The sequence below is a fragment of the Psittacula echo genome, assembly GCF_963264785.1.
Source record: "Psittacula echo genome assembly, chromosome: 7".
Taxonomy (NCBI): Eukaryota; Metazoa; Chordata; class Aves; order Psittaciformes; family Psittacidae; genus Psittacula; species Psittacula echo.
Genome location: NC_137740.1, coordinates 58,809,835 through 58,823,294, shown reverse-complemented (window position 1 = coordinate 58,823,294; position 13,460 = coordinate 58,809,835). Strand labels below are relative to the sequence as shown.

At 45.1% G+C, this 13,460-nt stretch overlaps 2 protein-coding genes across 2 annotated transcripts; one reads left to right on the top strand and one right to left on the bottom strand.

Annotated features, from left to right (window-relative positions):
* COPS9 (COP9 signalosome subunit 9) lies at positions 1-2,424 on the top strand. The gene is made up of 3 exons (XM_080623318.1): positions 1-111; positions 221-293; positions 2,132-2,424. The coding sequence occupies exons 1-3, from the start codon at positions 49-51 to the stop codon at positions 2,167-2,169; spliced, it is 174 nt and encodes a 57-aa protein (XP_080479444.1). The 5' UTR covers positions 1-48; the 3' UTR covers positions 2,170-2,424.
* Positions 2,425-9,225: 6,801 nt separating this feature from the next.
* ADIPOQ (adiponectin, C1Q and collagen domain containing) lies at positions 9,226-13,460 on the bottom strand (the record flags this gene model as incomplete). Its single annotated transcript, XM_080624306.1, is given in 5 exon segments — positions 9,226-9,752; positions 10,124-10,337; positions 13,345-13,359; positions 13,363-13,385; positions 13,388-13,460. Coding segments are annotated over 5 exon segments (852 nt in total).

Genomic DNA, 13,460 nt, shown 5'->3' with positions numbered 1-13,460 from the left:
GTGCGCGACCGGAAGTGGCGGCGCGGGAAGGCGTGTTGAGGTTCTGTCATGAAGCCGGCGGTGGATGAGATGTTCCCTGAGGGAGCCGGCCCTTATGTGGATCTCGATGAGGTGAGGGGTGGGAGGGGAGCTGCCGGGGCTGCGTGCGTGGGGCCGTGGCGGGGCCGCCCGTTAGTAGCGGTTGTTGGTGAGGCCTTGCTGCTCAGCGCGTGTTTCCCAGGCAGGAGGAAGCACCGGGCTGCTGATGGACCTGGCTGCCAACGAGAAAGCCGTGCACGCCGACTTCTTCAACGGTAAGCGCTGCCCCTCTCCGGGGTGGGGAGTAGCGGGGCACCGCGGAGCCTGCCCGGCTGGTAACGCTTTCGGCCTGCCTGGTAACGGGTGCGGAAAGTGAAGATGATCACAACAAACCTCGCTGGGTGTCTCCCTAATCCTGTGTCTTTTGTAGTCGCTGAAGGTCTCTCTAACCACGCTTCTAGTGAGTGCTATCATCAGTTTCAGCGTTAGATGGTGTGTGTGGGTGATACAATGCTTGTTTCTCCTCTCCTGGAGGTTTTAGGCGATTTAGCGTGTTAGTTACTACAAGGAGCAATGCCTTGTTCTGTTTGCATAGAATGATAGACTGCTTTGGCTTGGAAATGACCTTAAAGCTCATCAATTTCCAACCCCTGCCTGGGCAGGGACACCTTCCACTAGAGCAGGTTGCTCCAAGCCCCTGTGTCCAACCTGGCCTTGAACACTGCCAGGGATGGGGCAGCCACAGCTCCTCTGGGCACCCTGTGCCAGCGCCTCAGCACCCTCACAGGGAAAAGCTTCTGCCTTATATCTAATAGTTCCTATTAAACAGTGTAAGTGCTTGTAAAAATGTGGGCTGAGCTTTGCAAATTTGTCTCAGATTGCTGGAGGTATGCATGCCTGTGTATCTAAAGCAGACTAAAGCTTTGGTGTTTATATGCTTTCTGCATTTGTAAGTTAACTGTAAACATATAAGCATACACAGCTGCTTTTAGAGAGAAGAGCAATGTATCTGGCCACGTAGGGATAGAATATACAGCATCTTACACTGAGTTACTAAGGTGTTTTCTTAATACATCTGAAGCATGTATTTCTTCATCAACAGTGAATTTCAGGCATGTTAGAAAATCTGATGGCTGTGGTGGTGTTGAAAATCTGAAATCGGTTAGGTTTCTCATGTTGCTCATGACTTAGAATACAGGTGAAAAAGGAAGTTCAGTATTAATATGGCCTTGAATAGTTTTAAGGGACTTAGCTCCTTGTTGGAGACAGCATATTCAGGAGTAGGTATTTCCATGAAGTTCTGCCATCAAGCTGTGGCATTACATTCTTATGGTAGCTTAAGGCTCTTCTAAATGAGGTTTGATCCTCAGTTTATTGTATGGCACTGTTTGCTGCCTTCTGTAAGAAAAAATACTTGATTTCAGGTATGTTGTTAGTTTGTGCTTGGTATGCAAAGAAGATATAAAGCAGAGTAGTTCATGAGTACTTTCCAAAGATGACTACAACGGTTGTGCCTAGCCTGCCACATGTCACCAGTCTGAGATGAGCTCTGACAGACAAATGTTACTCACACCTTCACAGCGATGAAATGCTTTTTAAGGAAAGGATTTTTACAGCAAATCAGAGATGTGCGTGTCAATCTTAAAACAACTCCTAAGTGGGAGCCTGGATACTGTGACCTAAAGCCATAATTCTGCAGGAGTGTCTCATTTGAGACTTGCTGCATACATAACGCCTGTACTTCCTTAGTTCTGGGGTCAGGGAATTGTGATTGATCCACGGTCAATGTGATGGCTGCATTATGTGTTTAAGAAAGCTCCTCATTTGAAGCTTTATTTTGCTTCTATGGATGTAATCGTAATGCTTGCATTGTACAAGTGAAGCTATTTAATTTATGTGTGATATAGAACATATATATGTGTGTGTCTTTCTTCTGTCTCTTCCCACTTTCATGTTGCATTTATAATAACTTATGGTGCAATAAGTCTCATTTACCTAATTCACCTTTTAATTTCTGTCTTTAAACCAAATAATGAACTGTACTTGAGTATGTGTATATGTAGCGGTTGAGACTTCTAAGGTTAATTCTACCTCGTCTTATTTTTCTGACTAGATTTTGAAGATCTCTTTGATGATGATGACATCCAGTGAACTTAGCTGTCCAGCTATGCAGTGTTGAGACGTGGATTTTTCCCTAGGATCGCCTGTGGTGTCCATTATTTATTAAAATAATCAGAATGGGAAAATCACAGAGCGGGGAAAAACCTGGCTAAGCTGCTTGGGAAATATCAAAACCAGATGGTTAAAGGTAACTAAGGAGGGATTTGTAGGCTGTTATTTCTAGGAAGCTGTGTAGATTTTTCTTAACCTTTTACCTGCTGATGTGCTTATTCAATAAAATACTAAAAAAACCCACCCCTCTCTCTGGGCTATACTTTGAAAGTAGATATTGCTGTGTTCTGAGTTCCCTTAGAGAATGGTTCTTTTGTTTTATTAGATCATTCACTGTTGCTTTTGGAAATTGTATACAGGTACACAGCAGGGGATATTGCTGCCTTGAAGAGTTTTGTTTATCCCATGATACAGGATTATCTAGGGCTAAGATAGTTGCTTGTTCTCAATAGTCTGACTCTCCTTTTTAAGTCACATTAAGTGTGCGTTGCCTTCTGTTTGGAAATGGATGCTCAGCTACCCTCGGTACTTAAATTTGGGAAGCACAGGAATAAAACTTCTGGTTTTTACCTTGATATTTTAAGTGGAGAAATGTTCTGGCCCTTGGCCATGAAAATGCTTGGGTTAAAAAATGTAATTTAATTCTTGGAATTGTAGAAGGAAAATCATTTCAGGATTCTTGGGCAGCAGGTAATGTAACAATTCATCCTTAGAGGTACAGTGTATATGAATCAGTCTGTAAGGTGCCAGCTCAGATTTTGACACAAGTTTTCAGAACACTTCTAGAAATGTTTGATTTTGCACCCTCCTGTGACCAAATTGAATCTTACGTAGAAAGGAAGAGGTGAGTTTTTAGTATATTATTTCAGAATCAAGAGTTTAATCTTATCTAATCTTGAGTGTGGTTTGTGTTCCATAAATTGATAACAGAAAGAATACTGAGACTCATCTTTCTTTAAAGACTTCACACTATTTAAATTTCACCTGGAATGAAACCCTTTCCTCTCATATTTGTTCCACATGTTTGGCTGGGTTTTCTTCGTGAGTTTGCCTTACAAAAAGGAAATCATAAATGTAGCAGCAAGTGTGCTTAACAGCCAGTATGCCCCTGAGCTTAAAAATGGAAGCACGATAAAAACTGTAGGACTTAGGAACACTTACTGTGTTCCTGTGGATTTCTCAACATCCCATTTCATCGTGCAGTGTACGTAAAGTCAGCATACTGACATTTACTGTGTGTAGTGTCTGACATTAAAACCTGTTCCTGCAGGAGCAGTCTTGCTGAGCCTGTCTCCTTTTTGTTTTCAGGCCTTGCTTTGTTTAAAGAAGTTTCAAGCTTTCCCCATTGAGACCAATGTAAACATTTTGCCTGGGTGGTACCATCTGCATTTGGACTGTTTGTTACGTTGGTGCTGTGCTTTCTCCAAACTGGATTTTGAGCAGTGAGCTGCTGCCGGTAAATGAAGGCTGCATTCTGGGCAGGTGCAAAAGGTGAAATAGATTTAAGAAGCAATTTTACCTCCTTCACTCTTCTAGCTACTTTTTTTTTTTTTTTTTTTTGCTGATGCCCAGATTCCTGAAGATGGGCATCTTGGTTTTGGTGTGTTTCCTGCTCATGTTTTGTACAAACTTCTTTGTTTTTCATTTGCCTCCCTTAAGTTGTAAGAAACGTGAGCCTTAGGTTTGCTGACAGCAGGAGGTATATTCTGTGATACAGATCCATTTTGAACAAGTTGCTCTTTGGCATGAATGGTGTTCTCTTTTTAGAGATATCCAAAACCTGTGAAGCTTTGGTTTGAAGGTGCTAATGGCGAGTGGTTCTAGTTTTGTAATGTCGTCTTGCTTGATCCAAAAATGGAACCTGTCTTAATGAAACTGGGTACAGAGCAAATAATGTGCTTGGTCCAATACAGCCTAAAACTCTCTTGAGTTTTCATCCTGCCCTACCCATTCAGGGTAGGTACAGCTAACATCTTTTTTGTGAAGCTTTCATGTTTCAATTTTAAAAGCAGCATAGCTAGTGCTGCTGGCACCTGAGAAATATGGTATGCCCTCCTATAGGGAAGGAATTTGCTCTGTGTGGTATGTAAAAGTTTTTGCGTTTGTAAAATTCCATATGAAGAGGCTGAATTTCATGAACTGCCTTGGTGTGCAGGCGATGGCATTCTGGATTGTAGCTGCTGTGAGTCCTAGGTGGTTCTTTGGTGTTAGTTCAGCTGTTAACTCACTAATTAAGCTTGCACTTAAATCTGATACCTGGTGTGGGTTAGTTCTGTCAGGATGAAGTGAAATGGAAGGAGCGTTCTTCAGAGCTGGATGGTACCAAAGGTTGGTTTGTTGTAGCTGTCTGAAGTATAAAGCTCTATCCTTGGCAATGCGACTAGATGAGGAGTGTGTGTATAGCCTCCTCTTTGTAAGGAGAGTTGTGAATGTCTAAGAACTTCAGGAACTGTAATTTGTTTGGGTCCCTTTTGGGATGGTGCTAATATAGAAATGCTTCCACAAAGAACCAAATGGCCTTCAGCTTCACTTTGCTTATGTGTTATTTGCCAAGCCTTTCACTCTAATCAATCTCTGGGCAATCAGCCTGTTGTCAGAAAACAGTCACAAGATGTTAATGCCTCTGATAAGAATTGATTTAAAGGACATTTGCTTGCCTTGGCCATTTCATTTATTGAGCTTTGATTCCAGTACCTTCTGTGTAGATTGACTCTACTCATAATAGGTGTTCCTGAGTGAAAGAACGAGCCTGTTCTAGTAGCATTTTGCACCCACTTGGACTTGTGTATATTACTTCATAAGTTGCTGGGTACTGTTCACTATTTCAATGTTGAAATAAAGATTCTAGTCTGAATAGATGGATGGAGGTTCTAAGCTTAGTGTCATGAATGTGTAAAGCCCACCACCTGCCTGAGTCTTGGCAGGATGAGGTTCCAAGTGCTACAGTGCTTCAGAAGGGATGTAGCCAGTTGTGCAGCAAAGATGAAAAAGAATAGCTTCAAAACACTTAAATGTCAGCCTGTTCTCTTCAGTACTCTCACGAGGCCCATTCTCTGCAGGAAGCTGCTAGCTGTCATGGTATATTCTTAGAAATTAAGAATGTGCAGGCTATTTTGAGCTGAGAATAATCAAGTCATTGTGAAGGAGAGAAAGCTGCCACGCGAAAGGAAGCTGGCTGTCATCTATACAGTATTTCTGCAGTGCCTGTTCTGAGCTGGTTGCCAGGTTAGAATGCAGTGCTCCACTGCTCTTCATGTGAGCCAGAACAGGCAAGCTCAGGCCTAGTGTGGCAGTAGTGGGTTTTGCTTGCTTGGTTAGAGTTTGGGTTTTTAATTCGTTAACTCCCAGGGACTTAAAAGGTTTTGCTTTTAATATTTAACTTCAATAATTGAAGTGGAAGGTCTTTTTCTCAAGAAAAAAGGAATTTATTTTGATTACTAAATCGAGTTCTTCCTGCTTCCCCAGGGTGTTGGGAAGCTGGCGGGCATCTTCCTGCTCTTAATATGCAGTTGTTCAGCACATGGAAACACGCTGGGCAGATGACAGTGCATCCCTGTTCTCTGCAAGTGCCCCTGTCAGTGATGGGGCTGGAATGTGAGCATCACATCAGGGTTCTTGGGAAAGCACTTGCACAATGCAAGTCAGTCCTTAGCAGCAGGGGTGGCTTTGGCATAAGAATTTGCTTCCATGTTTGTATTTCTAGACTGATTTATTTAGTTTGCCTTTTCTAGTTGCTCCAGGTGGTCTTTGCCAAGCAGTGGGGTCAGAATCCTGACCCAAATTATAACCTTTTCCTCAAGCTACTACAGTAGTTCAGCGCAGGAGAAAGGAGCAGTGTCTTACAAAGCTGGTAAATAGGGGCTTCTGGTGAATACTTCTTATTTATGGGGAAATCGATTTGTGTGTAGGAAATCTCCAATCAGCTCTAATTCCTGACCTTCCCTGAAAGGGGTTTAGAGGATGGCTTCAGCTGGATCTCCTGCGTGTGCCTCCCTGATGCCTTTCCATAAAGCTGTCCTGTTTTGTGGGTGGGATCCCACAGATTGTCTTGTGGGTGGAAATCCTGCCACACAGTAAGAGGTAGGTGTTGATGTTTAATGGTTTCATTTCAGTGGAATAAACTTTTCCTTCCCCTTGGATTGGCTGGAAAGTAACAAACTGCACCTGCATGTAAGAAGGTCACACAACTGTCCTCAAAGAGCCATGGCATTACACTGGGCTGGTCTCCTGGCATGATTAAGGAGGATCTGTGGGTAGGTTTGCTGATCTGCATTTCCATGGCAGACTGAGTGTTTTCATCATGTACCTGTATCTAGTACAAACATCCTAAAAACAAGTGGGTAGCCTTGCTCCCATCCTTGCTCGGTGTTAGTTTCCTCCAGAGTGCTTCAAAGGGAGAACTTTCAATCTGATTGTATTTCCAGTATGGAAGTACAGTGGCTGATGAGCTACATACAGGACTTTATCCTAACCCTTTTGCCTCCTTCCATGCTGACAAGTCTCTAGTGAGTTTATACTTCACAAATAAGTACAAGTCTTGTGAGCAATTATCTTGTTCTTGTGGTTCTTCATGGTTTAGTGCACTGCTATTAGTGCAGCTGCTATTTGAATTCCAGTTAATTACTGGCACAAGTGATTACTTGGTGTTGAGGCATAATTAAGATCAGCCTATCAGTTAGGATATGTGCCTGTTTGGCCATGTTTTCCTATCCCACAGGTTTATGGAGCATGGAGGGAGGGTAAAAACACAGCCACTCAGCGATGGAAAAAGGCTGGATTCATTTGGAGCTCCCTTGAGCTCATACTGAAGGACCTCATTACCCTCCCAAACCCTATTTGCAGCTCTGCCTAAAAGCAGCACAAGGCAAGCGTGATGTCCTGTAGCTCCCTGCTCTTGGGTTACCACCATCAGCCTGCCCTTGTACTCCTGGCATGGCAGAGCTAGGGAGGTGGAGACTGGAAACCCATGCTACACACAGGTATCTGGGTTGTTCCTGGGCTATGAGTACTCCCTGAGGGCTTGTAGCCTCAATGGGGCCCTGGCTTCAGTGGGGCAGAGCTGTGTGCTGAGAGGGGGGGATGCTTTCCTGCCAGCCCTGCCCTGTGTCTGTGCTTGCTTTGCTGATGGGATGAGCCTCTGCTGGGAGCATTTGCCCTAGGGGAGAGCTGGGAGGGGGCTGACTGTAGCTCTTTGGGTGTGCAAAGTTTTTTTCTGGGTGAGTGGTGGCTTAAACTGGGATTTTGTGCTGGGGAGGTGACTGTCTCTAGCTCCTGGGCCGGTGGAGTCACTCTCTCTGCCTGGTCAGTCAGGGTAGATTTAGGCACAGCAGTTCTGGGGAAACAATCTGGAAACCAGAGCTGATGTTATCCAAAAAGGAGGCAATATAGCGTGAGATGTTGAAGCCTTGATGAAAGCTAGAGGGTGGGGGCCTTTGGGAAAGCAAAATGGGCTGTCCCTCTGTGTGCGCCAGCCCAGGCTGCCCCCACCTTGCTGCAAAGTACAAGGCAAGGAGAATATCCTTTTCTTCAAATCCTTCCCAATAACACACAATAAAACATGGGATTGTTCTCACTGAGAGAGTTTTTTATTGTTCTTGTTATGTGTAATGTAGTAATTCACTGGAGTGTGAAGTGCTGCTCTTGGAAGTTATTTCAGTTGAAGCGTTTAATGCTGTTTTGTGCTTGTAATAACACATTAGTGCTGATCTGTGTTAGCTTGTTCTGAAGCATAATGGGACTCTTCTTTGGATGTATCTGAGAAACTACCAAATCCTCTTTTAGCTAATAGTCAGGCAAGCTCCTTGGAGAGCAGTTTGATGGGATTGCTGCTCGTTCCAGCCTTAATACTCTTCTCCATTAAGGTAACCTTGCTGAGAGCTGGGGCAAGTCCTGGGGGTGTTCATCCTAGGAGCCCACTGCAGCACACCACGCGAAGCTCTCCTCAGCTGGTGTGCAAAACACACCTTATGGCACACTTCAGCTGTAAGAAGAGTAGAAAACCCGCTTGCTATATCTCAGCTTCTGACTGCATTTGGGAGCTATTCAGAGAAGGGATGCATCAGGATCCTGCCAGCTTGCAGATGGAAACTGTGAGATGCTGCTCGTGTGCTCAGTGCTGGTGGCCTCTGGGATGGACAAGTACTCGTGCTATCACTTCCAGCATGTGGTGGGTGATTTGGCAAGGGTCACTTCCACCTTGAGGTTCCCTTTGCCCAAGATCCTTGAGGCACCTTCTGCTCCCCCATCAGACGTCAGAGTGTTTGCAGGGGAGCTGCTGGCATTTCTGAGCATCACAACTGTGCAGGCAACGTGTCTGTCATCACCTCAGGACCCCCACAACCACATGGTCAATGGGCTGCTTTTGATATGTGATCTCACCAGCGTTCGTAAGGCTTTTCAGATAAACCAAAGAGAAGATCCTGCCCTGAACAAGCTCGCTGTCTACGTTAGAGGTAACAATAGAAGATAGACATAGAAGGAAAATCAAAGGGTTAAAATTAATGCAAGTTAATAACCTGAATATATTCAAGGATCTGGGCTAAAGAAGAGAGACAACAAACCATGGGTGGAAACCAAAGGCCCTGATAGGACAGCAAGTTATAATGGTAAAAAAGGAGCCATCTGTTCCAGCTGAAAACAAGAGCAGAGATGGCTTTTGTGAGTAGTCTACGTCTTCTACTCAAATTTGAAATGTGTACCATTGGTTTAAGTGGATTTAAGTGGTTAACAAAGGGAAATTTAGAATGGGATATCTAAATGTAATTGTTCTCTTATCTTTAAATTCAAAAGAGGTTAGGCCATATTGAGAGTTACTCTTGGCCCAGGTTTTCACAAGGAGAGCAAGACCCAAGGTAGAAGTAAACTCTTGGTCCCATGGAAGTGACTCATTAACCTCACTTATTGGTCCACCCTTGGCAATTGTTGCCCCAACGAAAGGCAGTTATCGGGTAAATACAGTATAGCTATAGCACCAGTGCTCCAGGGCACCGTCTGGGGTTAAGCCACCTCTTCCTTTCCCAAGCAGGACCACCTTCTTTAGCGGCCATCCATATCTGGGTACAGGAGGAAGCCCATGAAAGTGGAATCGTTGACGTTGTCGGCATAGATGCCATTGTTGTCCCCTTCCCCGTACACCTGAAGCCAGACTTCATCCCCAGAGCTGAGGTGGAGCAAGATGGAGCCGCTCGCTTGGTCAACGTTGTTCTTCTGGAACTGGTCATAGGTGAACATCACTGCCCTGTCCTTCTTGTAGAGGCTGACCTTGACATCCGTCAGGTAGACCGTCAGGTGGTAGGTGAAGTAGTATGTGCCGGGGATGGTGCAGAAGAACTTGCCGGTGGAGGCATCGTAGTGCTTCTGCTCATTGTAGTAGATCTTGGTGAAGCGGATGGGAACATTGGGGTGGGGGGCTCGGTCTGTCAGCCCCACGCTGAAGGCAGAGCGGTAGATGAAGGCACCTTCGCCCTTTTCCCCCTTCTGCCCGGGGTATCCAGGGAATCCTCGTGGTCCTTCCTTCCCTGGGATTCCTGCTTCACCTGGTTCACCTTTGGGACCTTGCATACCTGGGAGACAGAGCGGAAACGGGGAATTCTGTTAGCACAGTGCCAGCAATTGCTACCCACCAGCCCAAAACATAGAGGGAGGTGTAGCACGAGGATCTGCTCAGCAGCAGTGACCTCAACATCCATGTGAGCTGAGTCAGCAAGTGGAAAGCCCACTCGCCCCCCCCCAGGCTGTGTGCAGAGCGTGTCTGATAAACATCATTAGCTGGAAAAACAACCACCAGCCAAATTCTTTGTCTTGGGTGTAGAGTCTCCATCCCAGTAGGTATTCGAAAGCCATCAGAGATCAGGCATGGACCGAGCATGAGGTCTGCCAGGGCTGGGCCTGCCCTCTGGCTCCAGCACGGATGTACCCCGTGTTCCTTACCAACCTTCCTCTCCTTTCTCTCCCTTTAGTCCATCTTTTCCATCTTTCCCGTCCCGGCCGGGGAGCCCGTTGTGGCCAGGGTAGCCAGGCGCTCCTCCCATCCAGTTGGCACATGGAGTTTTGGGTTCTGGCTCGCCTTCCTGAGCAGCCACCTGTGTGCAATGGGGAGCCAGCAGCAGCAGCAGCAAGCACAGGAAGAAGCCCCTCATCATCGGTTCCTGATGTGGACATGCACTGTGTTAGCTTTAAAGGTTAATAGGAGCAAAACCCCACTCTGATAATTGAGAGGCATGAAGACTAAAGCTTGAACCAACATATCCAAAGGAAACCAATTCTGCTTGCCCCAGAGACTCCTCTGTGTCCAGCATAGTGCTGGGGTGAGCTCATGAGCCAAGCCAGGATGGGGCCCCTGGGAGCACTTCCACTGTGGAGAGAAGCAAGTGCCAGAGTTGCGCCCAGCAATCTGTGGGCTTTTTGCATGGGCATGGCTGTATCTTGGGACCAAGTACAGCAGATGCCAGGGTACCACAAATTATGTTGTTTGATTATGGGAAGAGGATTACGCATCTTGGTTCAAGGCCAGGTTGGATGGGGCTTTGAGCAACCTGCTGTAGTGGAAGGTGTCCCTGCCCATGGCAGGGGGTTGGAATTGGATGAGCTTTAATGTCCCTTCCAAACCTAACCATTCTGTAAATCTTGAAGACAAGTTGTGCAGTGTCTAAGCACTGTAGGGTCAGGTTGCATTGCTAGTCAGATCAATCAGTGCAACTCCCCAGAAACAGGTTAGTAGTGGTGCCCTACAGCCAGCCTGGGGCTTTTGCTCCCAGAAATCAATGTGACCTTGGTGGGCTTTGGGGCTGGCTTTTAGGAAATAGATATTTTAAAATGACTATTGTGTGATACTGCTCCAGGGCAGAGATTTCACCCTGAAACCTCCTGTTAGGAGGATTTTAGGTAGCATAATAGGCACTGAAAGGTGAGTAACAGCATGGCCATTAGGGTCCCTTAGCTCTCTGATTTCCAAGAAAAATGGTATTTCAGAGCAATTCCTTTGCAGAGTTGATTTTCCTGGGTGAGCTATTTAAATGTCATACTTTAAATAATGTCTCATTAGCTGTTGCATGATTTCATCAAAGGAAGCTAAAGAAATGTGCTGGTTTTGGCTGGGATAGAGTTAATTTTCATCATAGCAGCTGGTATGGGACTATGTTTTGGATTTGTGCTGGAAACAGGGTTGACCACACAGGGATGGCTTAGTTACTACTGAGCAGTGCTCACACAGAGCCAAGCCCTTTTCTGCTCCTCACCCCATCAGTGAGCAGGCTGGGAGTGCCCAAGGAACTGGGGGGTACACAGCTGGGACAGCTGAACACAGTGGACCCAAGGGACATTCCATATGATGTCTCATTCTCAGCATATAAAGCCGGGTGGATGCTGGCCAGAGGCGGCTGCTGTGCATCGGTCAGTTGAAGTGAGCGGTTGTTTTAATTTGCATCACTTGTATTTCTTGGGGTTTATTTCTCTCTGTTTGTTATTTTTCCTTTACCTCTGTGCTTGGGGAAGCGAAATGCCCCTTTGCAATGAGGGATGTACCAATTGTCCATGAACCAGGGTGGCCAAGTGAAACAGATGTCTGTAATCCTGAAAGTGGCTTGGCTTGGCAAGTGAGGGTGTGCATATTTGGGCACACTCTGATATGGCCACTTTGCCATGGCATGAAGCAGAGGTGTCCCTGTACCCCCATGTGAGTCCTCTCCCACTCAGCTGCATGAATGCACTATCCATAATCAGCACAGGCTGCCTGGGAATCCCTTAACTGTGTTAACACATGACAGTGTTCAATAGAAGTTGTGTGTCCTGGTGATTTTGCTTGTTCTAGTTCCACTTTCTCATACACTGCCTAGAAAGCAAATATCAAAACTTTAGCAATGTGTGCCGCAGAACCAGCTCTTTTGAGGATGCAAATTAAAACCCTCCTTTATGGTCAGAAGTGGCACAGATTTGAGTCAGCCCAAAGCAGGGCTGCGAGGAGTTTTACTGACAGATGCTTGTCCAGCTTGCTCTGAAGGACTCAAAGCGATGCCTGTCCCAGAGCATCCCTGGGCATCTGGCTTTCTCCTTTCCCAGAAGAAAACTGTATTGATATGTGAGTAGAAGTCTTCTTCTATTTGATACAGTTTGACTCAAATGCCGGTGGCTTGCTTCTTTGAGAAATGGAGTAATTCTCTGGCATACGGATGTATTGCAAAAGGAAAGTTTTAACCTATGACTGTTAGCTCTGAGTTAAATCTCTAGTTGATCTCCCCTTACTTTATCTTTCCCATTTCTTTCTGTCTGATGCTCAGCAGTGTAACATGAAATAATCTACCATATTTGAATGCCAGTTATACCTTTTGGACAAGCAAAGTTGAACTAAGTAGTCTCGGTGGCTTTCTGTTATTCTCTTGGCAGCCACTATATTAAAAGCTCATATGTATTATATGAAGCTTATTCATATATAAGGAGAAATCATAAGCAGTGTATCATCCATAAGAACAATGCATTCATAAGTGCAATATAGGGATTTAGACCATAATTCAGATTTTAACTTTCACATAACACTATAGTAATAATTATGCGATTAAATAGATTATTAATAATTATTATTAATTATAATTATTTATTAAACCCCCCCCACAAGCTCACACCTCTCTGCACAAAATACAGAACAGAAAATCCACCTGTTTTCCAGCTCCACTGTTTTCTTCAACCAGGAATCTGGCTTATGCTGATCTTTCTTTTGCCTTTGTAAATCCTTGTAGCACAGTTTTTGCTGACATTCCAGGGGGCTTGCACCTTAAATCTGGGTAGTGCAGGTTTCTGGCAAGGAGCTGATAGGACTCGGGGAGATTTGGGGTAAACCCAGTCTTCCCAGGAGTCTTTGAGGAAAGAATGCAATCATAAGGTGCCAGTGCAGTGTTCACATTGCCATATGGTTTTTCACCGTTGTTCCTGTCTGCTTTTGATTTGAGAGTTTTGATCTCTAAGTAGCGTTTCCAAAACCAGGAGTACGAGTCTAAGGGAGAAGGGCTATTCTTGGTTTAAAGTACTCTTTAGCTATTCTGAGAATAACTCTCTTAGAAAGGAAACTGATTGCAACAGAGGAGTGTGTTTGTCTGATTCAATCCCAAAAGAAGAGAAAATCTGAACTTAGTAAGAAGGGGTTAAAAGAAAAGTCATGCTTACCAGCTGCTTTGAGTCCTAGTTGGCTTGTTGCAGTCTCTTTGGAAATGAAGCCTGGCTACTACAATGCTATCCCTAAGGGCACAGGGAGCTGTCAGCTCAGACAGTGCATTTTCCAT

What these genes read in the sequence shown, in the direction of transcription:
- COPS9 (XM_080623318.1), top strand. Translation starts at nt 49, where the DNA reads ATGAAGCCGGCGGTGGATGAGATGTTCCCTGAGGGAGCCGGCCCTTAT. An exon ending in CTTATGTGGATCTCGATGAG is followed by an intron (nt 112 to 220) that starts GTGAGGGGTGGG and finishes CGTGTTTCCCAG; the next exon opens with GCAGGAGGAAGCACCGGGCT. An exon ending in GCACGCCGACTTCTTCAACG is followed by an intron (nt 294 to 2,131) that starts GTAAGCGCTGCC and finishes TTTTCTGACTAG; the next exon opens with ATTTTGAAGATCTCTTTGAT.